Below are 26,222 nucleotides of genomic sequence, written 5' to 3'. Positions count from 1 at the left end.
AAATAAACAAGGGGCGTAAATAGGAGTTAGACAGATGCTGTCAGCACTATAGTGACTGGCCACTTGAATCAAATGAAATGACAGATAGCCTATGAAGCTTTTCTGAACGCATTTGGTAAGAAGAACAGATGACAGGGCTCTAGCTAGTGTCATTATTATAAATATTCCCTTTTCGCTCAGGCAGACAAACCTAATGGAGAAAAAGAATCAATATTTCAGTGAAATGTCAGCTTTGACTTGTCTTTGTAAGAGGCTCTGACTATTTGTCTTGTAGATTGCATACACAAAAGATGAGTGACTGATGTGTGTTGCATGTTCAGTATGGATTTTAATGGTTTCTTGATGGAAACAAGAAAAATCTTTAATTGATATGTTGGGAATAATGCAAGCAGCACAATTCAGTGGATTCTCTTTGTGCCTTTTGAAAGCGACTGTCAGAATGTGCATTGTTTTTGACAATTGTTCTTGACACGAAGCTGAAAAATACCGTAATATTGAGATTGTTTTGTTTCATTGCCTTATGTCATGGCAAAATGATGGGCAGCACAGGCGTGCACAGAAGGAGAAAGATGGCGACGATGTAATTCTGTCCTTGTGTTTATATCAGCTTAACCCAAATCACACTATGGTTGTTTACAATTAATTAAGCACCTGGAGCAAAACGATAAGAGGATGATTAATCTTCAGGGAAACTTTAGAGGGAAATATTTTTAAATGAAAGAATAATTGCTGCGTGAAGTACTTTTCTCGCTGAGTAATGTCTCCGGAGACAACTTCAGCAGCGGAATCTGAAATTTCCTCCATCTCTAATTGAAAAGATCCTCAGTGCTGAGCTCAACTCTGCTCAATACTGTATTCAAATGAACTCTGCCTTCATCTTTTATCTTTTATTCAACTTTTTGTAATAGACCACCCACCCTTTACACACCTTTTATTTATACTCATTTTTCCCCCCATAACCCTGCCCTTGTTTTCATGTTGTCAAGATATGCCTTCCTCTGCAATTTCCCTGCCATTATTCATCCGTGTTGCATAAAACCAATTTCTGGTGCGGCGTGTGAGAGGATTGTAGTGATAATGAAAAAGAGACTGGCTGAGGTGAATGTTAAAACGTGATAAGCGCAGACATGGAGAGTGTGTGAATGCCCCCCTCCCCACAACTCTTTGTTCCTCCCACATGTTGAGAACAACAGCAGGGTAATTGGATACTGATAAAGTCTGTGACATAAGTGTGATGCACATATTACAAGCATGAAGACACTCATAGTGGCAGGGCTGATTGGTCAGCACAATAATAGCTTATATGTCTTATATATAGTCTGTTTTCTTTTTCTTATAAGCAACAACATATGTGTTACCAAGCTGTATTGCACATTTGCATTTGAATTTGATGCAGGCTGGGTTATTTTCCCTCTTTGGTACTTAGAGGGAAATATTACTGCATAGTAGTTGCTCTTTCATACCTTGGAAGACTTAAAGTTGCCATGACATGACAATTCACTGTTTCTTAAATACTTGTTATTGATCTCACTGAACAGTTTATTCATGCATACATATTTATTTTATAACCTTGTAATTTGTAGCTTTATAATAACTTGATATTACTTCTCTCTGGTCAGGTATTTAGGAGTTCTCTAATAATTTAGTCTGCTTAAACTCACTTTCATCTGTTACCGTATATTTTTGTGCAATGTCCACAATGTCTAAAATCCAAACATCTCAAAATCCACACAACAAAAAAATGTTTCAGAATGTTTGATTTTTTAAATAATCAGTTAAACTTGGATTTACATCACAATATGGAAGAAAGGATACTTTTTTTCCTTCTTTTTAGAACGTTTACAAAAATAGCTGTCTCAGTTGTTTCTCTCAAATTTCTCAAGATATGTAAAGTTGGTGTGAATATCATAGGTCAGATTAATTTGATGAGGAATTTTTTTGATATTTAACTTGACTTTTGATGTTAAATTTGATGTTAAAACTTCAAATTGGGGTCTGAGACAGGTTACAAGAGAAGGTTAACAAGTGATAATACTTTATTTTAAGGATCAATTCTCGCTATTAACTAGTTGCTTATTAGCATGCATTTTACTAGAAAATTGGCTGTCTGTTAGTAATTATAATGCACATATTGATGCCTTATTCTGCATGACCATATCTTATATCCCTTAATCCTACCTCAACATAAACTTAACAACTACCTTACTACCAATTAATAATCAGTAAATTACGAATTAATTGAGGCAAAATACATTGTTAATAGTTAGTTATTAGTGAGAATTGTCGCTGAAACTAAAGTGTGATCTAATAAGGTAACTCAAGATATTACTTAAATATGTTTGGCATAATGATTTTTAAACTTTTTCAGTTCTGATATTAAAAACTGGTTGGAAATCTATATCTTGGCATCTAAGTATAAATTTAAGTATTATTGCAATTATTTAATTTGCTAATCTATAAATAGATTATTTAATTTGGAATAAACATTGTCTTTGTAATATCACTTTCAATCGTTCTGACACAAATGTGGGGAAGATGCATTTGAGATTACTGGGGTCTTTTATTATAAGCAAGAGATTTACACAAGTCTTGTTTACTCTCTATCAAATCCCCTTTCTGTCTAGGAGAAACAATCGGGACATTAAAGAGATGTCATTTGCAACAGTTTTTTTCCCCCTACAGGTAATGAGAGCGTTTCCGTGCTCTTGGGTTCTGTGCTCAGTCTGTCCTTACATCTTGTGAAGAATATCAGTATTCACGGGGCCTATTCATAGTGGATTATTCAGGTGCTCAAATAGAATGGAAAATAATGAGTCTCGTTTTTGTGCAGCTTGACAAAAGTCTCAGCCTGTCAGTGAGCGTTAATCTCAGGGTTCCTCTTTATCTCATCACCAGCCTCAGGTCTGCAGCGATACAGCGCTTCAGAGAGGAAGGTCACGCAAATGACACGTGGAGGACGTGTCTAATCATTTGCAGCACAATGGTCCGCATGCCGTCTTCCTTGGGTAATGTGCGAGGGGAGAGGTGAGCAAGATAAGGGCTGTCAGAGTGTAATGAGTGGCAGCTGTGGGTGATGAACAGTTAACGGAGACACCCATATGAAACGATCAGTGCTGACGAGAGACACACAAAACTCCACCCAAATAGTGCAAAGCAGAGACGACGGTTTACCAACCGTAACAATGGTCTTCTACACTCGAGGCACTCCTAAATAAAGCACCAGCGCCCTGATCTCTTCAGATGACCCTGTGTCTTTCCTGCTTGTTTCTTGCTTGAGCCCAGATCTGTACAGGTGTACAAGTGCTACATCATTTCCTGTTTGCTCTTAATTACAGGCTCTAATTAGCATCGCAAATACAAGAGTGTTCCTTTCCCAACCCGTCTCTCTCAGCTCCAGAGGAATGGACCCTGCTAATTAGAGGAGATTTCCATATTTCCTGTGTTCCCAGAGAAACTGAGCCATGAGAATGCAAGAAAAGAACGCAGCAGAGGCAAAAAGAAAGAGCAGGACTTTTACGTGACTAGGAGTTGCATAAAAGAGAAGCTCCATGAGAATTTGTCGAATACACAAACACATCAATCAAAACCAAATAATTCCACCAAGTCACTTCAAGCTATGCTGATATAAACTCTGATGGGTTTATAGTGTTACTAAGGTCGGGCATACACTGTGCGATTTTCATCTGATTTTGAGCCGAATTCTGACTCGTGCGACTCTTTTGCGGGTCGGGTGATTTTCAGCGTTTTCATGCTTCGTTTTTCGTGCAGTGTTTGTGCAGTGTACAAGGGGAAACGAGAGGCGATTAACCTCTCCCGACCTGCAATCGGTTGGTCGGATAGATTTCTGACATGTCAGAAATTGTGGTCGCCTCTTGTGAGGTATTGCACCATAAACGAAACCATGGTGACACGGCGTGTAGTGTGCACTGAAGTGATGGAGGGAAAACTTGTGGAGTTATGGCAAAAAAAATAAATAAATAAAATAACGAACCGTACAGTGAGCGCATAAAAATCATGAGCTTTGGCTTTACATCACATGCGATCTACTCGTACAGTGTGAGTTGGTACCTTGCCGAAATCGCACAGATATCGTATGCCCGACTCAACTTACTTGGCAATAGGAGAGAGAAAGTAGGCGCAGTTGGTGACCACTCTATATCAGATCAGTATTGTCATCTGTTGTCCTTCATGTAGGGAGAGCTTGAGGCATGTGTGACCTACTTAAGCAGTGATGTGCATGGAAGTGAATGCCACACACTGTACTGACACTGTCAGTTGAGAAATTTCTCACTGTGGTATTTGATGTAGCTTGGCATCTGTAGTGTGGCATAGCTGGATTTGAGTAGATGCGTTAAGTTTAGAGTAGTTGGAATTTGAACTGTTGGTATTTGGCTATTTGGGGTTATTTCTTGCCCTTTATGTGTGCAAAATGACCTATAAACTTTAAAAATGTTACATTTTAATAAGGACTTTTAATATTTGTTAGTGTTATTCTCTATACATTACAAATTAAAGGTTTATTGTTAGTAAGATTTTTAAAGTCTCTTATGCTCACCAAGGCTACATTTTGATTATTATCAATGTTGGAAAAGGTTGTGCTGCATAATACATTTGTGATACCTTTTTTTTTATTCAAGGTTCTTCATTGAAGTTTCAGAAGAATAACATTTATTCAAAATCATAATTTTTGGTAATTTTTTCCTATGATTTCTTGTTACATATATCCTGTTACAATACATTATTTCAGATATTGTCTTCTCAAGGACAAGTTGAAGTCAGGAGAGGCTCCTGTTTCAAAGAATGGCCCTCGACCTGGAATCTGTCTGGCATTTATTTGTAAATCAGGCGTTAACACTGTACAAAAGAGGGGTCATGAGTGTCAGAGACAGAAAGATCGTCGGTGATGGAGAACAGTGAAAAGCCAGTGCTCTCATTAGCTTTGGTGTATCAGAGATGATTAAAGAAGCACTCCTGGATACATGCCTACTAAAAGAGCTGAGCACATGGACATCACTCCTCTTTCTTTCACTTTTTCTGTCCCTTTATCACCTCTCTTATTTTCTGCTTTGTTTGTTTATGGGTTTTTGGCCTTTATTTGCTAGCAAAGTGGCAAAGAATCAGGATTCGAACCCTGTGAGTACCGCAGGATGCCCTGACCCACTATACCACGGCTCTGACTCTGCCACTTTCTTTGCTTTCTTTCTCTCACTCAGATCTGAAAAGCTGACCTGCAAAGCTTGTTTATTTATTTTGTTTTTTCTATAGCTGTAAACAGGAAATCAGATTCAGTGCAGTACAGGAAGGTAGAAGAGCAGGAGACCTTTTTTTCAACTCAGACATAGCTAGAGGGGTTTTCTGTTAATTCTCTGTTAATGTGACACAGCATGCATTTCCAGATTAATTAACCATCCGTCTGCCCTCAGAGTGTTGATACAGTGACTGAATCACTATGTCTCTCTCATGCCTTGTTCACACACCACAGCTAAATACGGTTGTCACTCCTCTGCTGAATCCTAAATCCCACTCTACACAATGTGTACAGTTGTTTACAGGAGTGACAATGCATTCTTCCTTCTAGTTTATTCCCCCCCAAAATATCAGGTTGAGACAACCATATCTACATTAATCCACATGGTGTGTAGAACCACGCTGAGTGACTGGTTTACATGCAGCGACACTTTTTAGGTCCCTGACAACTTATTTGAAGTGCTGTGCTAGAAAATCATAGAAGCATGCAAAATATGTGAGATATAAGACTTGATTCAGTCACAAATTTTGATGCACCTGCATTTCTCCACTGTAGTTTCTCCCACCAAAATAAATGCAGCCTTGGTGAGCTTTAGACACCTCTTTCAAAAGCATCTCCCTATATGTGTATACAGTATACACACACACACACACACACACTATAACACACTTTAATATTGGATGTATTATGAATTACGAGCTGTTATTTTTATACAGTTTCCATATGGTAGTATGATTATATAAATGATTATATGCATCAAATAAATATCACATTCAACAATATTTTCACATATTTTCATATTTGCCTGTACTTCAGATTCCATAGTAACAGAAAATACTGACTCACCTTTAATTTATGTCTTCATATTGACTTGGTCTATTCAAATGTAAATGTGGATGTACTTTCCATTTAAGGTCTTTTTTTGTATTTTGGACACAAAACACCAGGCTTCCTGTTTCCCCCTTTCACACTACAGCATATGGGGCCTCTAGACAGGCCAAGAGCACTGGGATAGTTTCACGTAATTTCCCTTTATTCTGAACCAGTCTGTTTGTTGTGCTCTGTATAAAAAGCAGCAAACATTTTAATCAACGCTGGCCCTGAATGACACAGCGGCTGCACATTTACACGCCAACGTCTGCATCTGACTGACAGTTGTGTTTTTGCGAGGGATTACATGCGTGGGGTAGACGGTCGGGCCTGGTGCCAACGCAAATTGGATTATGGCGAGCAATATTCTGGAAACATTTTATTATCCGAGGGCTTTTAGTGTAATGTGATTACTTTGTAATGCACTTTTGTTTTATAGACCGCTTCAGCACATTGCAGCTCTGGCTTTATTAAGCGTGAATTTATTCTGTAGTACACATCATCAGGTTGTCACCTGTTGCCTTCACAGCACTCAGAGCCCTTTAAGAGTGTCTCCAGCAATCCCTATTTAAATTCAATCCTCATCGTTCACCGTGGACGAGTTCAAATTGTGCTTTTTTCCCTTAACTTTCCTAATAATAAACTACAGACAGTGGCATTAATTTTAGCTGAGAGTTTGAGGAGTCTTCCTGTCATGAGAGTTATGGGTGTCTAGATTGAGGGCAATGCGTGCAAGGCCTCATTAACCTCCCATCACGTCTGCGTCTAGGCAAGGTCTCTGCTTAGGTCAGATTCATTTGCCTGCATCTGATTAAAGATTCTTTCACTACCTGAGAGGAGCATAAGGGCACATCCCAACTGATCCCAGATCAACCACAATGGCACAGTTTCACGACAGCACGCTAGTTGAATAGGTCTGACTTTTTTGTTCAGCATGATTGTAATTATTCCTCAGACTCCCACTATTTCTCTTTGCTCCATGTCACGACTTCCACCCACGCTGCAGTATTGGATATTGGCTCATGCAGTTGTTGCATGGGTTGTCCAAAGTGGTAGACGGGCAGAACGAGAAGTAATGGGCGACTGTGGCTCGCTATTAGTGACAGGTGAGGATATGCATGCTGGCTTCAGCAGACAGGAGATTGGCTGTGGTGCAATTACCATGCAGCATGGCAGACAGACAGGCCAACACCATGAGTGCAGTCAGTAGTTTGGCAGAATGTGTCACCCCACTGCTATCTCTGCATATCCAAAAACTCGTCAGTCTGGCCTTCTATGTCAGGTTCTATGTATTTTTTCCAAACTTTTCCATGTTTAAACACTCGTACACAATGAGAATTTAAAGACCCTATTAAATCAAGTGCTTCTGATTGCATGAGTCACATTGGAAACAATGAGGGGGAAGTCACTTTTACATTCCAGGAGATCATTTAAATTTCATTCAAACTTTTTTATATATAAAACCTACAATTCTATAAACGTTGTAATATTAAAATAATTAATATTATTATCAGCAAGTAATGTTTCAGCATTTCCAATCAAGCTGTAATTTTATCAAATAGTTTTTAAAAAATTGTGATTTTTGGTGCATTTAAGATATTTTAGTATTATATATTATTGTAGTGTTTATTTATCATTTTGAATTAGCACTTCATTTTTTTTTTTTTTTAATTTATTTTAGTTAGTTGCAATGGCAACATCTCAAGGCAGCCTATTTGTGTGAAGTTTTTTTTCCCCCTCATATTTAAATTTGATTTTATTCCAGCTTTAAATCAAATTAAAGAAAACAACATTTTAAAAACATTAACAATAACAACACTAATTACAAAAAATGTTTGGGTTTGGACCAAAATGATTTAAATAATATAGTTATATATATTATATAATTTAATTTATAATATAATTATAATTAAATTACATAATTTACTCAATCTGTTGACATTCTGAACCCACATGACTTTCTTTCTACTATAGAACACAAAAGGAGAGGTTTATCAGAATGTTCATGTTGCTCTTATAAGACAATGAAGATGGATTAGTTAACAGTAACAACATTATATATGTGAAATGCTAGCTATGGAATTAGTCATAGCAAGACGACAGTCTAAAATCTTATCCAAAATTGTTCCATCACTATAATGTCCTTCCCAGAATAATATTAAATAATTTAGATAGGGTGGAAATAACACTGTGGTGGGGGAGGGGGGATAATTATCTTGTGATGTATGTATTTTCACTGTTGGAAAAGCTGGGAAAGGGTTCTTCGTGCCCATAGCTAAATAAACATCTATTACAATGACATGTTAAAAGACACAAAGCACACTTCGTTTTTTAACTGTGTCTCTGTTCTCTTTCTTCTCTTATCTCTCATAACATTAAGGTGATGAACGTGAGCCTGGCTGAAGGTGACGTGGTCAGATTTGAAGACCTGGGCGGCCGGGAACCTTCTGTGCTGGCCAACGAGTCCATCTTGATGAAAGGTCTGGTGGTACGCAGCTGGAGCAACCAAATCTCCATCCACTTCCGCAGCCGGCAGCCGCAGTCCAGCTCCTTGCTACTGCGCTATCAAGGTGAGCCGTCGTACGCGTCAACCTCTAAACATCTGCTTCATCTACTTCCTGCTAATTACGCTCGTGCCAATGTCTCCAACTGGCACAGGTCCAGCGCTCTAGACAAACCTGTTTATTAGTGTACACTTGCTGATTAGATTGGCACAAACGATTAGGACTCTTGGAGTAGGGAGCTCTCAATCATTGCTTTCTGTTAAGAGCGACTCTCTGTGCACTGAAGGGGAAACACTCCTTGTTATCTCATGTCAACATAATATGCTCATGTTAGCCTGAAAATGACAGCTGCTGTCAATAGTCCGCATAATTACAGCGGAGAATGACTTGGATAATTCTCTGCTAATAGTCTTTTAACAGAGTCATCAAGGGGAGATCGGCACAACAGAAAAGATCATGGAACGCTGATGTGCCTTGCCTCGCATAACACAGCTTTTTCGTTTGTAACACGGGCCGATAAAATGACAAATGGCTGTATACAGGCAAATTCTTTTGTTTCTGTGATTTAATGAACTGTGGCAGGTTTGCAGTGGAGTAATATCATTTCTGCACATCCCTAATATGCCTTTTGAATAAGAAAGTTGTTTACACTCCACCTCCTCTTTCTGTCTCTCTCTTTCTGTCTTTATGTGTGTGTGTGTGCGGGGGGGGGGGGGGGGGGAGCCGTATATTCCCTCTATTAGACTTATAGCAATCATCCGTAGGAGCAAGAAAGCACATATTTCATAAAGCCCTCTGTTTCTTTACAAAACTTCCAATTACTTCACTCCGAAATCCCTGCTCCCCCTGTTTCCGGTTCAATTTAATGTTCTCCAGCTGTTATGTTTTGGGTGGATGTGCACACGCAAGAGCAGCTAATTTTGCCACTGGGTTTACACTTGCTTTGACATTGATATAATGGCACACAAGAAAGGAAAAGAGCCAAGCAGGGATTGAGATCTAGTGTAAATATAAAGTGTAATATAGCTATAGATTTAGGGATGGACAAAAATTATATGATAACTTTATTTACTCAATCTGTTGTCATTCCGAACCCGTGTGACTGACTGACTCTCTTCTATAGATGACAAAAGGAGAAGTTTAGCAGAATGTTCGGTTGTCAAGCTCCACGAATGACAAAAAGCACCATTGAAGCACTCCACGTCTCATATACCATATACTGTAGCCTTGTATGATAAACTGACCTTAATTATCTTGCCTTTTGGCAAAATTTCCAAGTCTCATGTTTGTCTATATTTATTTAGCAAGTACAGGTGCCAGATTTGATATCAATGAATGCCAAATGTCAACGAAGCAGTGTTATATTAGTATTATTTATATACAATTAAAGGATTTAGTATTTTGTATAATCTTTTACATTCTTACATACTTAAATAATATTTTGAAACAAGAACAACTGGTGAGCTGTAACAGGCTATTTCACTTTGTTTCCAAAAAAAAAAACATTTGTTATCTCTCTATAACTTGTGGTTAAAATCACCCTACTGATGTTAAAACCAAACCTATGACCTTGTAGTTCAATATACTGAGGATATAGAGAGAATGATTGTCATTTTGCTGAAAAATAAAATAATAGTCCACTATTTTTCTGCAATCATTGAGGTTAGATGTGGGTTCTGTTTGCATTTTTGCACTTTATTACATTTTTTCTTGCTTCCTTTCACTGCACTTTCAGAAAACTACTTGTAATGGAGTAACACGTTTTGAAATATTTGTTCAAATATAATTTTTTTTATATATTTTTGTATATAAACATGGCCATGTCAGGCATGCCTAGAAAGAAAACTGGCTGTGTTTTGACATAGATGAGCATGTATCTCCATTTGATTGCCTCAAGGCTTTGTATAAACACATCAAACTCTTTTATAGTGCATTGAACATTGATCTATTGTCATGTGTCTATAGCAAGGCTGTTTTCTACTATACCTTCCATGCAGGTCTAACAAACCAGTCCTGTCTCAACATTCAGCAGGCCATACAGTTTGACGGATGACAGATTCTCTAAATGGGAACCTCCATCAGAGACATGCACATTAAAGATTTAGACCTCTCAATAATTCAGATCACAATGAAAGGACCCTCGCTGCCCCCATTTGCGACTAGATAAAGGTTGAACACAAACAAGGCAGGACTGATGGAGTGAAGTTAGAAATGGAGGCTGTTGGGGTCTGAATGACCTTTCAACCGGTAACCCCCCCCCTCCCTGCACTACCACTCAAATGCCACAAGCTTCAGACATTGTCACTCTCATACGGCTCTGCAGACGAAGCGCTGCTATATGCATGTGTTGCAGGTAAACTGATTTGGCAAATACTTTAGACAGGGTATTATGAGCTGAGGATCTCAGTCCTCCCCCGGGAAGTGCTCAGTTGTGTAGTTGAGCCGTGATAGTCGGCTGATCTGGGCTGAGCCTAGCCGTGCATGGCGAGCTGCTGTGTGAGGTGATGGCTGAGGAAGCTGCTGTTATATCCTCCACCCTGCCGCTCGCCCCTCCCAGAGGAGATTAACCCTGCAGGGTGAGGGATCACCTGCTGAGATACACGCGCTCACCCACTGACACACATCCTCAGCCGAAGCAGGTCTCCACTTTTCACTTCTGTTACTTTCTTTGCCCTCACATAACAAAATATAGGTATGTCTTGCTAAATGAGATACAGATTACATTTTATTTTAATTGTTTTTATAAAAACACAATAAGAACAGTAATATTGTGAAATATCATAACAATTTTATATTTAATTGATCTCTTTTCTATTTTAATTATTATTTTATATATCATTTTTTATATATAATATATTTCTCTAATGGAAAAGCTGAATCTTCAGTAATAATAATGATCTTTATTTTTATATAGGACCTTTAAAGCAGTTTCTCAAGGCACTTTACATAATAAAACAAACAACTGAAAAGAACAAACTAGAATATAAAATTTAAGAAAATCAAGAAAAAGCTAACATATATATATATATATATATATATATATATATATATATATATATATATATATATATATATATAAAGGTGTCACAAGATCCTGCAGAAATCATTCTTATATGCTATTTTGGGGCTCAATAAACATTTCCTATTATTTTTCAATGCTGAAAACAGTTGTACTGCTTAATATTTTTGTGTAAACATTGACAGATTTTTTTCACAATTCTTCAGTGAATAGAAAGTACAAAATATACACAAAAGAAGCACGAATTAGAAATTATAACTCCCTGTCTTACTGGCAAAGAGGTTTTCTACACCTCAACTTTCAGACACCTTCAACATTTCGCACATTATCACAGTTCATTCGCTATAGTTTAGAAAATAGTAATAAAATGTGACAAGAACTCAGAAGAACTGTGTCAAAAGAAAATTATCTTGATAATGTCAGATAACACTCAAACTAAACATGGCATGGTCAAAGTGTCTGAATAATTTTTGGTCCCAAATATTTATGAATTTTAAAGGTAGTCCACTGGTTATATATATGTGTGTGTGTTTGTGTGTGTGTGTGTGTGTGTGTGTGTGCGTGTGTGTGTGTGTGTCATCTGTGTCACATTTTAAAGACAAACTGCCAAAAAATATATGTAGGTCTAATTAGGTCACATCTACTTAAATTGAAGCGCTATTCTTGAGCCAGCTGGTTGTAACTGGCAATGTCACAGTAGTATTGGGTCAATATCAAGCCCATCAGGACATTTGTTCTCTCAAAATGTCAAAGTTTATTATTTGCAGCTTGACCATAAAGTCTAAATCAAGGCATTTTATGAAACAATCTTGCACGCTGTGTAAGTTGTCCTTTGACTTAATTTGTCAGTAAGGTTTTCATGAAGTCACTGTAAACGGTGTGTTGTGCTGACAGACTGGATTTCTGTGCTAGATGGGAATGTGGTAGTTTTATGTGTCTAGACATGCCCTGCCTTGACTCATTCACACACCTCTTTCCTTCTGACCCTGCCTGACTGTGTGGCATTGGAACGAGGCCCTGAATCCCAAATGTTCTGGATCTCACCACATCCAAATTTTATTTCAGTTCTGCCCTTGTGGTTTATAGAGCGCTAGATAAAAGTAGAGCTGGTTTTAATAGATCTCATGGTGAGCTTGACTGTGTTACAGGTGTGCTGGAATGGCTGTAAAGCAAAATTAGACAATTCAAACTATTCAGTGTCTATACAATGTCATAAAGCCTTGAATTCCCTGAGTTTTCCTGTTCTGGAAGATGACGGTGCTTTGATATTCCATTCCGTTTGATCCCTAGGTTCACCTTGTCTGGTGTGAAAAAAAGTGTTTTCATTAGACAGGCATGCAAGACAAGACAGATCTGATTATGGATGGACACACCGTCTCTGAGAAAATGGCTAATTAATTTCCACGTAATGAGCTGCCTCTTTTGAGAAGTTGACAGGCTAATGAATCATGCCCTCTCATCACAGAGTTACGCCTTGAAGCCATCCAAAAAACAAAACTGGACCAGCACAGTAAGAAGAGTCATGTCAGGTCATTTCAAAGCATGGCTTTAAGAGTGAACAATACTGCAGGCTGAGCGAGGCCGTGGAGATTGATAGATGAAAATAGGGCCATTCATGAAATAAGAAAAAAGGGCAAAGGAGATATTGCAATGAAAAGGCTTCACAATTAACCGTCAAACACTCTCCTTCCTCCGCTTCTCTGTGGGAAATTGCTTTAACATTTAAAGAGCCGGTGGGTTGACAGTAAGAGATGGTACCACGCTGAGTCCCATAGAATTGCACATTTTCTCTGGATTTGAGCATTAGTCGAATAAGAGCTGTAATTCTTTCCTTTCTTGGATTCATAAGCACCGTTATCCCTTCAACTTTATGTGACCTGCCACTCTGTACACAGCATGTCACCTTTCTCACCCGATTAGGGAGTCGTGTCATGATTTGTAGGCCTGAAACCTCCACGTCTTGGTGCAAACGTTGCACTTCTCTGTGATAAATGTCTGGATGGATCAGTGTTTTTGACGGCTGTGTTAAAAGACAGGCAACATTTCCGTAAAAAAGCGCTGATATTTAGTGGTGTCAGAGCGTTCGGCGGCTGAGGTGTCAGATCAGCTTAAGCAGATGTGCGGCTCAGGCTGTATTTTACCTTTATGCCATGTTCACCTCTAACTGAGGCAGTCTTATTTCTGCAACATTAATTTTCATGCTCTCCGGACGTGTGTGGCGACCAATATAAGGCCAAACCGCCCTTGTGTTCAAGTCTATGACAGATTTATGATTGAGGAGTTTTTATCTCCCTCTATTGTTCTTTTTTACATCATTCTTCTTTAATTTTGTACACTCTGCACTTAGTACATAATCAGTGTGTCTTTTAACTTATCAGTAGTCAAGTCAACAGGTGCTTGCATCCAATTTTACATTGATAATTTGACTTTTTTTCTGTGTGGAACATAATAATATGATTTTATCTTTTAGGAAGTGATTATAAAAATTGTCCGTTATATACATGTTACAAAGCTTGAAGTGAGGGATTGAAAATAATTGTTTTTATTAAATAAAAGCTGTTTCCATTGTAGTTTGCACATTTATTTATTTTTATTGAATTTAACCCAAATTTTAAATGTAAAATATCCTAATATAAATACTTATTTAAATATTATTCAATGTATATTATATTGGATACGTTTATTTGGAAATTTTATTTGCATATTGGTGTTTAAAGTCAGCATTTCATCTATTTATTTATTTTAAAAGTTTATTTTCTGAATTATAGTTTTTTCATCTTACATAATTTTATGCATATTTAATTTTATTTATAGGAAACTAAAGTTTTTTTTTTTTTTGCATCTTGGTGCTGTTAATCAGAAATTTTAAGTGATAACCCAGACTTTGCTAGCCTGGGTTAAAATACCATAAGCACCTCTTAAAATAGATTGATGTTAACTGAAAAAAAAATGTATCTCTGAAAGCACTTACATCAACGAATCACACATTACAAGACCAGTATTATGCTGCTAGGAAAAATTTTCTCATCCACAGCTTTCTTTGCCAGACATTTTGGAAGCTGATCAATAGAATTATGGTATAAATCTGAATCTGACTTCCGCTGACTAACTCCCCATCCACTTGATGATAGTGATGATAACGGCCTTGCGTGAACACTTCTTGGCAGCTGTTAGCTAACCATAGCTAATAGCTGTTTCAAACAGCATGCTATTCCAGCACAGCAGTGGTAACATGCAGGCTGTTCTCCACTAGTGGTGATGGTGGATTAGGACAGAGGGAGATCTAGGTTTTAGAAAGTGTGTTGACAACTCACTGCCGCACAGATCTTCCATCCATTTATTCATAAGCCCTCCCTCTCAGCTGGGAACCCCAGCCTGTTATGTTCCAGGGAAGAGAGCACTTTTAAAAAGGCAGAATTCCACTTCCCACTCCTCTAGATCCTGCGTCTGATCCAGCAAATACAGTATCATGAGACTAGGCTCTCTGTGTGAAGGTAAATTTAGTTGATACGGAAAAAGCAGGTGGCTTGTATGTTGTTGTGTATCTAGCCACACATGTCAAGCACGCGAGCACTGAGCAATACAAGCAGACAAAAATTCTGTGATCCATCTTCTTAAGCTCACTTGAAAACGTTGACCAGCCTGCATCTTTTATGTTTGTTTGAAGCTCAAATGAGTTTCTCTCTGTAGTTCTCGACAGTTTCAAAGCAGTTCCTCCAAGGCTGGTTTCTGATTTCAGCCGCAACACCAGGACTGTCAGAAATGACATACAAATGAAAGACTTTGACTTACAGAAATCATCTTGGCTCAGCTCAGGACATTTAGCCAAGCAAAGAAGAAGAATAAAAAGAGATTTTAATTAGCCCCTTTGGCAGAGTGTGTCCTTGTCTCTGTCCATGACGGCTGCAGATAATGAGGTTGACATGCACTTTCAGGTTAGTTAATATCTGAAAAGTAGCCCATTTGAGAAGCCTCTAAGTTAAAATAAAATGCTGACCATGCATGGGCCAACCAGTTCAATTGCCAAATCTCTCAAATGTCTATATGTCCTCGAGAGTCGTGGAACACTGAGGGACTTGTTCATTATCAATCTTCAATGAGCTTACAAAAGAAAACCTGCGTTCACATAAGACAACCCCTTTACAATCAAATCTTAAGGACTCTCATGCCTGAAGAGTGATCTAATAAGAATGATCTGAATGTAACACAGCGAGCATGAGAAGTGCTGTACACGCTGTGCTTTATTAGTCAGAAATGAGGAACAGGATGAATCCTCATATCCAATTAGCTGAGAAGTGCCATGCGCCGCTAACGTCTCAGAGAACAGAGCTGCACACTCATAAGCCAAATTATGTGGAATTGTTAAATATGATTGACTTTAGATATTGAAATGAAGTGTGCGAAACACTCTCCAAATTACATCTTCAGTATCCAGCAATGGTGTTGCACTGGACCGGCTTACTTTCAGCTTAACTTGAAATTGGCCAAATCCCACAGGAATTGAATTGGAATCTTTCTGTCCATCCATCCATCCATCCATTGTTCTATTGTTCCATCCATCCTGTTATTCTGTTTATTTCTCTGTTGCTGTCATTTTGAATATTTCGTTTAAAGTTTGTCAATACAAGTGTTGCTTTTCAGTTAAAAATTACAATTGTATTAATTTATTAAAATATCAGCTCAATTAAGCTTGTTATATACAGTAATAGATTGTGTGGAAACATACTGTATATGGCCAAATGTAAATGAAGTGTGCATATCCAATTTGACCACAAACTGAAGTGACCATAAAGACCTGGACATGTCCCAATGAAGGTATCCAATGGTGGCTGAAGGTTTCCTGTGCGTTCAGTCTTTTCAGTGCGCAAAGTAATTTAGTTTCTATTAAACTCTAATTTGACACCATTTTATTATGACCTTGAATTTAGGTTGAAATGCAAATTGGTTGTTTGTCCATCTTTAATTATTGTTCTTCTGACATTTGATTATTGTAGTTAACTCTTTACTTTATTTTTAGCTTGTTAATTAGGAATCGATGTCACTCAGAGGTTCTCGTGCCAGCCAGTGTATGCAGATCTCACGATCACAAACTCTCCAGTCTGATCATTAGTCACAGGTTATGGCTGCTATTTAATAGACTGCCTCATGCTTGCCATTCTTTAGTGGTTCTGTAGGGTTAGCCCCCTACAGCCACCTATGTAATAACTTAGATAAAGCTCAAACAATAATCAGAGGCTATGGCTAGTACAATGAAATATAGTACTTCATTAGTACTTTTATAGCCCCCATATTTAACCTAACTATATAACAACTTGAATAAAGCAGAGACAATCACCAGAGGTTATGACTAGTACTATAAAGTATGACCACAGTCATTTTTTATCTAGCCACCCATAGCTAATGCAACTGCACAACAACTTAACTAAAGTCGAGCAGTTATTTAGAAATCTAGAATCTGTTTCTCATGCTCCATATAATGAGATCTAGTAGGTACTTAACCCCGGATAAAGATTTTCAGAAACATATGCCTTAATCTACTTGAGAAAATAATTTCAGAATAAGTATATTCTGAGTAAATCAGAATAATATCAAATGTGACAATTTATTATTAGTCAGGTAAATGTGTATTGTGGCAATTACATTACAGACAATTCAGAGATATCAAATCAAATCAATAAAAAGCATCAAATTCTCAAAGATAAATCTAAGAGTAAAAGATGCATACCTGACTAAATAAATAGTATGGAGTCTATGGACACTACACACTACAAGCTCATCTGGCCTAAAAAGTGCCCCTATCTTCTTGCAACATTTCCTTAAGTACTCAGGCCAAGACAAACATCCCCCAAATGGAGACAGGAAGTAACAATTGGAATTTGCCTCAAGTCCTAGACATGAAGAGTTTACACCTTTTGGGGACAGATGGCAATTTGCACAAAATACAGGGGTAATACTGGGAAATGACACACCCTCTACAGTAAGCAACATATCTCTAAACTCTAAAGATCTGTGTTACCTTTTAGTCCCCTTCTTATAATATTGAGACCATTGTACCAGTCACATTGAGACAATTCAAATGATACCAAACATGACTGTGAATATCAGTTGCATTCATGCAGAACATTATGTTATGCTATTGTTGGTAAGCACCGCCAATATTTTCTACAGGAAATCTACAATTGTAAATATTAAGCCTTTCTCTTCTCTATTAATCAGCTGATTTTTGTTCAGAGACACACATTGTCATTACAGTGATCTGTTTTGAGCACTCTAGCTCTCACATGTGTCTGTCACTCTTTGAAGTGCAGAAAAAAAATTAGTCATTGAGAGGCAGATTTAAAAGCAGTGTGGTTCCTGATGTTGTCTGGGTTACAGCTGCCATTGTTTCCTTCTTCCACTAAAAGCCATTCCCTACTTCACAATCATGAATAACAGTAATGATGCAAAACCCCAGTAATTACATTAATGATTGGCTGTGACACAGGGTGCATGTCAGTGCAGATGGTTTTACAATGGAGCGTGATGTCTGTGGGTGGGAGAAAACATCAAGACTTTTCATGCTTTCTCGTGTGCCAGTGGATTCGAGTATACATACGTGTTCATGTTTGCTGCTGTCCGTTGTGCATTCTCATGTGTTTTTCATTCCAAATTTCGCTCATTTCTTATACATTCATGCAGGGATTTTTAAATACATTTTGTATTCGAGTTGGAAAGTCTCTGCTAGTCAGATTCCTTTCCATACGTCTGCAAATGAAGTTTGACATCCAGTTTAATATGTGAATCCTATCTCAATGAGCATGTGTACTGCTCTAAAGTTCACTTTTCATTCCGTGTAATTGCCTTCCTGAAACACTTTTGTACGGATTGATCTGCAGCTTGGAATAATCCATTGGATTTCTAATATCGCTGTGCGCCGTTATTTACAAAACAATCATACTGCCACAGTTGTTTACTTATTGTATGAAAAGGCTGCCTTTTGTAGTCTATCCTCATCCCAAATACAATGGTGCAGAAAAAATCTGTTCTATTTTGTTGCCTCCATACTGAGAGAAATGCATTCACGTCACTCGGTGCGGTGGCCAATGTGTAGATAATCTATCACTGTATTGTGAGCAGACAGACAGCGCGAAAGCGAGGCATGTGTTTTTGGAGTCAGGGGGATGTGGCTGCTCTGGGTTTTACTGAAAGCACATGAGTGCTCTGATGGCCTGTCAGAGAGAGAAAGGGATGCTGGGATTCTGTCAAGATGTCTGGGAGTGTCTCCAGGCTCCCCGCCTCACCGTGTGACACATGCGGCCCAGAGAATCCTTCGCAAATCTCTCAGGACACAGTCCACGAACTCGTGTTGCAGATTCAACAACACTCTGCAGACGCGCTGTCAATGTAGCGCTGTAAGAATGTACAACTTTTAATGAGGAGCGCACTCCCCCTCCGGACAAAATGGCACTTGTCACTGGAGACTTCCTCTTCCTTTGGAGAACATATGCTCCCTTTTCATGTTGTAAAATTATACTGTTAGCTATATAGTGAGTATAATTATTGGTATGAAAATGCAATGATAAAATGAGCAAATGCCCATATATGCAGTCTAAATGGCATCTACATTTAGTATAAATTTATTTGATATGTGACATTTTAGTTGGCAAATTAAGCCAAATATTCAAATATTTTAAATATAACGGTTATATTTTAACCTACATTATACGTGTATGTTGTGTACACTACTCTTTTTAAAAGAAATAAATATTTTTTTCATGCACAGTTGGAAGTAATGACTTCTCACAATGTTTATAAAGCAAATGCAGTTCTTTAGAACCACATGGTAATCTAAACCAAATTTCCACAAATGTTTTAAGCAACACAATGGTTTTTCAACTTTGATATTAGCAAAAAATGTTTCTTGAGCAACAAATCAGTATATTAGAATGATTTCTGAAGGATCATGTGACGCTGAAAAAGTAATGGAGTAGTGGCTGCTAAAAATTCTGCATAGCCATTGCAGAAATCAATAAAATTTTTGGTAACACTTTATAATAACTGCATGCTATTAGTCATTAGTTAAGCATTAGGAAAAAGTTAATTCGTCATTTATAAAGCATTAATAGACATTTATAAGCAGTTTTTAAATACAGATATAAATGCTTTATACCTGATTTAAAAGCATATCTATAATGTATTTAATCATTGTTTTTTCATACTTTATTAATGATCAATTTATAATTTCTAAATTAAGTATAGCATTATTTACACACCAGTTATTAAGGAGTTGTCAGTGGTTCACAAGATCACTTAGAAATTGTAAGTAAATGATTAATAAACTATTTAAATGTGCATTCATACATCTTTTTATTCAGACATATAGTAATAGTTACTTATAGTGTTAATAAATGGTTTATTAACATGTATTTCTACTGTAATTCAGGGTTAATTCAGGTAGTTATAAAACATATGTAGTTGTTAGTTAACTATTTTTGTGAGCTCATCTAAAGTGAGGACTATTTATGCCTTGTAAAGCTTTTACAAATGAGATTTAAAGGCTGTTAATATTTCTATGTTCTGTATCACTGTGTTGTGTTTGTTTCTGTTTTTTGTTTAGAAGATAACTGAGCCTTTAAATATCCTTTATAAATGCTTTACAAGGCATAACTAGTCCTCACTTTAGATGAGCTCACATAAATAGTTAACTGACCACTACTAAATGCTTTATAACTATCTGAATTTACTACGTTTCTTGTGATCTTATGAATCACTGGCAACTCCTAAATAACTGGTTTGTAAATAATGCTATACTTCATTGAGAAATGATAAATTGATCATGAATAAAGTATGGAATTACACATTATAGATATGCTTTTAAATCATGAATAAAGCATTTATATCTGTATTTATAAACTGATTATCACTGTCTATTAATGCTTTATAAATTATGAATTATCTGTTTACTAATGCTTAAGTAAACTGATTAATAGTGTGCACTGCAGTTATTATAAAGTGTTACCAAATTTGTTAAAATTTGTTATAATATTTAAATTGTGATAATATTACACAATATTACTGTATCTGTTTAATGTTTTGGGATAATTAATTAAAATTAAGTGTTATTTATTTGTTTATTTTTGCTCATCTTTTTTGCATTAAAAATGTTTTAGTTAAAATAATTGAAATATTATCGATATATAGCTACACGTTTTGTATTACCTTTCCAGTTATAGAGGGAATTAAATCATAAAATCGAGATGAACTCTGTTGGTCTCTATTTAGCCCTAAATTGTACAGCAGGGATGTTATTATAAACCTTTGGTAACACTTTGGTAGAGAATCCCATTTCATTAAATCTTTTTAATTAAAAATTAATAAAGGGCATTGTCTTAATCACAAAGTTGCAGGAGCTCTCTTAAAAAAAAAAAAAAACATTGTCCCTAACTAAATTAATATGTTTCCAGGTTGTTATTGGAAATTAATTATCAGATAATTATTAAGAGGTAATTGCAGTGCAAGTTTCCCCTGCTTTCAATAATACAGAGCAGATAGCTGCTCTTTAATTTGCATTTAATGGACGTGATATGGTGTAAAATGTAACAGCAGCCAATGGAATTAAATTGCGGTTGTTTTTAGAGTCTGGGTGGAGCATGTGGGTTCATTTAATTGATTGATAGCACCGACCACCTGCTCATCTGCACATTAACTATTAAACAGCCTTCATTAAGAGAACTGTAGTTATTATGAGAAATGATATTACCCATGCTGTGAAAAAATGAAGATCTTAGAGATGTGAAAGAAGGAGGTTATTTGCATATACATAGCGTCTACTCATCAGAGCTTGATTCACAGCCTATAAGGAACACATCTAATCCCGTCCTTTAGTTATCCATCAATGCATCTATTAAATAATTCAATGTAAATATAAATATAACACTTTATATCTGAATGACACTAGTGCAAAAAATACAGGCTCTCCTCAGAAGACTAGTTTCAACAAGCTCTCGAGCATTCAGTATGTGAGAAGGGCAGATTCATGGCAGTAAGAGCACCTCAATCAAATCACAGGCTATTATACTCCCCTACCACCACTATTTGAAGTTATTTAATATTTTGCAGGGTCGCGGGATCTTGAACTCTCGAAGTTGTGCTTGGGTTCGGCCAGTTAATGAATGTTTCCTGCTGAGGTGTTTGGCCGTGCTGTGACACACCATTGTTTTGTCATTTATTGACCGTTCTCTATGCCCTCACATCATTAGTAGGGCTGTATAAAAAACATGCCAGCATGAACATGAAGATCACTCTGCTACCAACTGTCTATTTGCTTTTATGAAATTATATGTCCTCGCACTGAGTTACGGGGGTGTGCTGGAGCAAGACATTTAGATGACATGAATTATACTTCATCGCTTCCATTAAAGAGAGAGTCTGACAGTAAGATGTACGTTTAATGAAGCAAAGGATTTTTACTGTCTCCGTGTTTTGTCACTTGAGGTGTCAATGCAAATAAAATAGGTGTAGGTTGCTTTTATTTCCATGGGAACAAGGCAGATTTTTCATTGCCGATGAAACCTCTACTTTTTTACTTCTATGCAACTAGTTTTTTTTGTTTGCCACCACCTATGATCTCCCTGTACCTCTTAAACTTAACAGAAAGTCGTAGTGGAAAATAGCGAGTGCATGGTGGTGTGGCTCTTTGTCCATGTAGATTTTATTGTTTTTATTCCACTGACAACTATTGCTCACCATTCCTAAAAACATTATATTTTGGGTTATATTTTTTCATTTCACAGTACATTATCCTTTGTCAACTGGAAAAAGCCTATAGTACGTAGCAGCCATTAACAAGGTTACAGCAGAGGCCTGTAAGAGTGTATAAGGATGTCTGCAAAATATTTTACTAAATGTTTTTATTAGGGCTGTCAGACTAGTGATCCTATAATACTTTAACAGAAAATATACAGTCAACTTAAATTACAATATCATGTGGAGAATATTTACTTTATATTATTTTGACTTTAATTCAGTCTATCTAAAAAGTGTTTACAGAGTTACATTGAGTATGAGTGTGTGCATGTGTATGCATATATATATATATATATATATATATATATATATATATATATATGTGTGTGTATGTGTGTGCGTGCGTGTGTGTGTGCTCTTGTTTTTGCTCTTTCTTTTTATTGATTGCATGATTAATTAATTCACACAATAGCATTCGATTTTTTTTTTAATCTTTTAAATGTTCATTTATTAAAATAGCCTAACGCTTATATTAATTCAGAAAGTTTTCTATTTTTGTGTAAATTCAAACAAAAACCAGTCAGTGTTCAGGTGGCTATAATTAAACAGAAAATTAAGAGACCACACAGCATTCGACCACTGGATTTACAAAAATCCTTTTAATTTAAGAAGCATTTTCTCTGCATTTCAACATTACATCAACTACTGATGAACACATACATTTTCATTTGAATTATTAGGTTATTTAACCACGTACTACTGTGTCTTTGGAAGGCTTTTGTCTTTCAAACACATTAAAATGCACAAATTCACATTATTTCTTATTTATATGTAACAGGGCTTTCCCAAACTTTTTTTTGTCATCTTTCATCTAATATTTCCCTGAAATATCCCTGAGATTTTAAGGCAACAAGTGTTATAATAACAAAAAAATAAATAATAATAACAACAAATTAACACATGTTAATGGTTTTCTGACATTGGTTAATGGTCACATTACACAAACTAATAAAATATATTTTAATTTCTTTAGTAAGTCTTTTTATTTATTTATTTATTTATTAAATGAATTTATTTTAATATATAATTTTTATGATTTAATTAATTATTTGCTTTTATTAAACTAATGAACCCCCAGCAGTCCCTTCAAAAACCCCAGTTTGGGAAACTTTGACATAATGTAATGTTAAATGCACTTAATTTTATCAATAACAACAAATTGAATTTATTTTATTTTATTTTTCTTTGCATTATATCAGTATGGTACAGGATTTGTCTATATAAATCAATGTGATAAATTAATTAGATCAAAAGTTATCTAAAAGTTATCAAAAAGTAGTCTGATTATAATACCTAAAATGTGTAATGTAATGGATTACGTTACTACAGTAAATACAATTTTTGTCATATAATTTGGATTCGGTAATGGACTAAAATGTATTAGTAATCTACCCACCTCTGTATATATACAATCTGTATACATTTTGTTTTTGGAGTGAAACAGGCCCAAGATGTCAGTAGATTCCTATGTTGTTCCCAGTATGTCTCTTGGGGATCTACTCATGATGTCCGTTTGCTCCCTCCACATGGTCCAGGTTAATAAGATAAGCAGGTCTTAAATTGAGGTAGATTTCCCTCGCGTCTGTGTCCTCTCGGACTGAGCCACTCACATGCAATCAGCCTCAATAAGACATGAAGAACTTGGAGTCAGTGAATTGCTGCCCATACTTCATAAATAAGCGAAAGAGGATATATTTTTTATTAGCTCATGTAATATGCAACAGATTTAATACCACAGTCATTTTTGTAAGTGTACTATCCTGTTGAACTACTCATACTGGGGAAACTGCATGACACAAGAGTGGCATCATTTCGATGTTTTCCCAGATGACAATATGCACACACACGCACACACAAAGAAGCATTTCATGCTCAGAATTAAAGATAAAGTTCTTCTTATCAGTGACTTTTTTCCGGTTGTGTAGTCTGTGATCCTTTACAAGCACTGGCAGAGTGGGAGCCCAGACACTTATGAATGTGAACAGCTCCACTAGTTCTTGACATGCTGTCAGGGCAGACTGACACACAGCTGGTCACTGTGGTCTTATCAAACAGCAGACGGGGTCCAGTGTGAAGATAACAAATATTCATCCAGCAGGCACCACCTTGCCGAGACCCCTCTCCCAGCTTTATCTAAAAGTGTCTGTAAAAGCTATGAAATCCATTATATAGCATTTACACGCTTAAAAGTAAAAGCTGCAATTAAAACCAAAAAGGATTTTATAGCTTGACGTCATAGGAGAACGTGATGAATTTCTGCTTTGATGGAATGAAATGCATGCATTGGGATGCACAACACATCTGTACCATTATCTGTATTGGCCAGTAGTAAAGATTTATTTGTGCATTTTCATTTCCTCTCTTTATATTTACATCGATTACTTTTGTCATTATCTAACGTTCACTTAAGTTAAATTAAAACAGGGTTATAGTGAAATAAAACTAAAGTGAAACCCATTCATTTTGTTTCTTGAAATAAAGTAAACATTAACCAAAATAAAGTAAAAGTTCATTTCAGCTAGTAACATTTCTCATTCTAATATATCATAAAAAAAAATAAAAAAAATAAAAAAACCTATAACATATATATAGTTTTTTATGTCTATATATGTGTATGTGACTTTCTTCTTTCAGAATAATCCAGTCAGAGTTATATAAAAAAATTGTCCTTGCTCTTCCAAGCCTTTCGATGTTGTCAACTGTTCAGAAGACGTGAAATAAAGTGCGCACATCTGTAATAAAATGTCACTCACACAGCTCCCTGTAAAGGCCCCCTGTAGCGAATCTATGCATTTTTGTAAGCCAAATATCCAGATTTCAAATGTAATAAACACTTTTTTGTCTCACTTCTGGTGACTGTGGGGAGCTGGAAGACATGGATTTAGAAGCATAAAACGAGGATCTGTAATGAAAAACGTCTGAGGATTTCATAATAAGCCAAGAGGAGACTGGTTTTCCTTTGATAAAGTAAAGAAACTTTGTTTCCTTTGCTCCTAGATATTAATAAATAAATATCAATTTCCTAAATATTAATTTCCTAAAGGCACGACGCATGCATCTTCCATCTTCCGCCTCCATGTCAATGTATTTAAAAATTGTAATTATTATATTAATTACGTTTAAAAATATCTAAAAATATCTAAATATTTTTGACTGATTTCAATACAAATATAAATCTGTACAAATTAAAAGTACTTCATCTCATTTGATTATTATTATTATTATTTCTTTTGAAAATGTACTGTATATTTTTGCAAACTAAGAGTTAATGAAGAACTTTTCTTTTTCTTGCTTGAAGAGATGTAAACAATGTATCCTGTATAGTGCTTATAGAGTGCTGAGTCTGTCTGTTGCCCTACACAACCTTATGGCTACACTGTAAAGAGATTGCTGTAAATTTATCCATCCATTTATCATCCAGCTGCCAGTAAGTTACTGTAAAATGTTTACAGTAGTTTTATTGTATTTTCATTTACAATACATTACTATTTTTGTTCATTTACAGAATTATTATTAATTTATTTACCGTATAAGCACTATTTTTTTACCTGTATAAAACAATCCAATTGCGATACAGCACTTTTTACCACCCAACCCCGTAAAAATCACAAAAACTCATGAGCATTTGTCCTGATAATATTCTTTTTAATGGTTGAACATTTGCTTTTTAAATCACAATTTACAAATCCTGACCTCTAGCATGCACTAGATGAAAGGGTATCACCACAATCAGCCTGATGCTTTTTTTTGCACCCTCTTTCAGGAATTCCATCTGATCTGTAACTTTGAATGGCAT

General features: G+C 36.2%; 1 protein-coding gene across 4 annotated transcripts in view; it reads left to right on the top strand.

Moving 5' to 3' along the window:
- LOC128029207 (seizure protein 6) overlaps positions 1-26,222 on the top strand; it is a 159,736-nt gene that overhangs the window by 99,093 nt on the left and 34,421 nt on the right. For all 4 annotated transcript variants that reach the window (XM_052616831.1, XM_052616833.1, XM_052616830.1 and 1 more), the window contains exon 4: positions 8,499-8,688. In XM_052616831.1, coding sequence (XP_052472791.1) covers positions 8,499-8,688 — 190 coding nt within the window. The remainder of the gene's footprint in view (positions 1-8,498; positions 8,689-26,222) is intronic.

This window comes from Carassius gibelio, chromosome A15 (assembly GCF_023724105.1).
Source record: "Carassius gibelio isolate Cgi1373 ecotype wild population from Czech Republic chromosome A15, carGib1.2-hapl.c, whole genome shotgun sequence".
NCBI classification, from domain to species: Eukaryota; Metazoa; Chordata; class Actinopteri; order Cypriniformes; family Cyprinidae; genus Carassius; species Carassius gibelio.
This window is presented reverse-complemented; position numbering and strand designations above follow the sequence as displayed.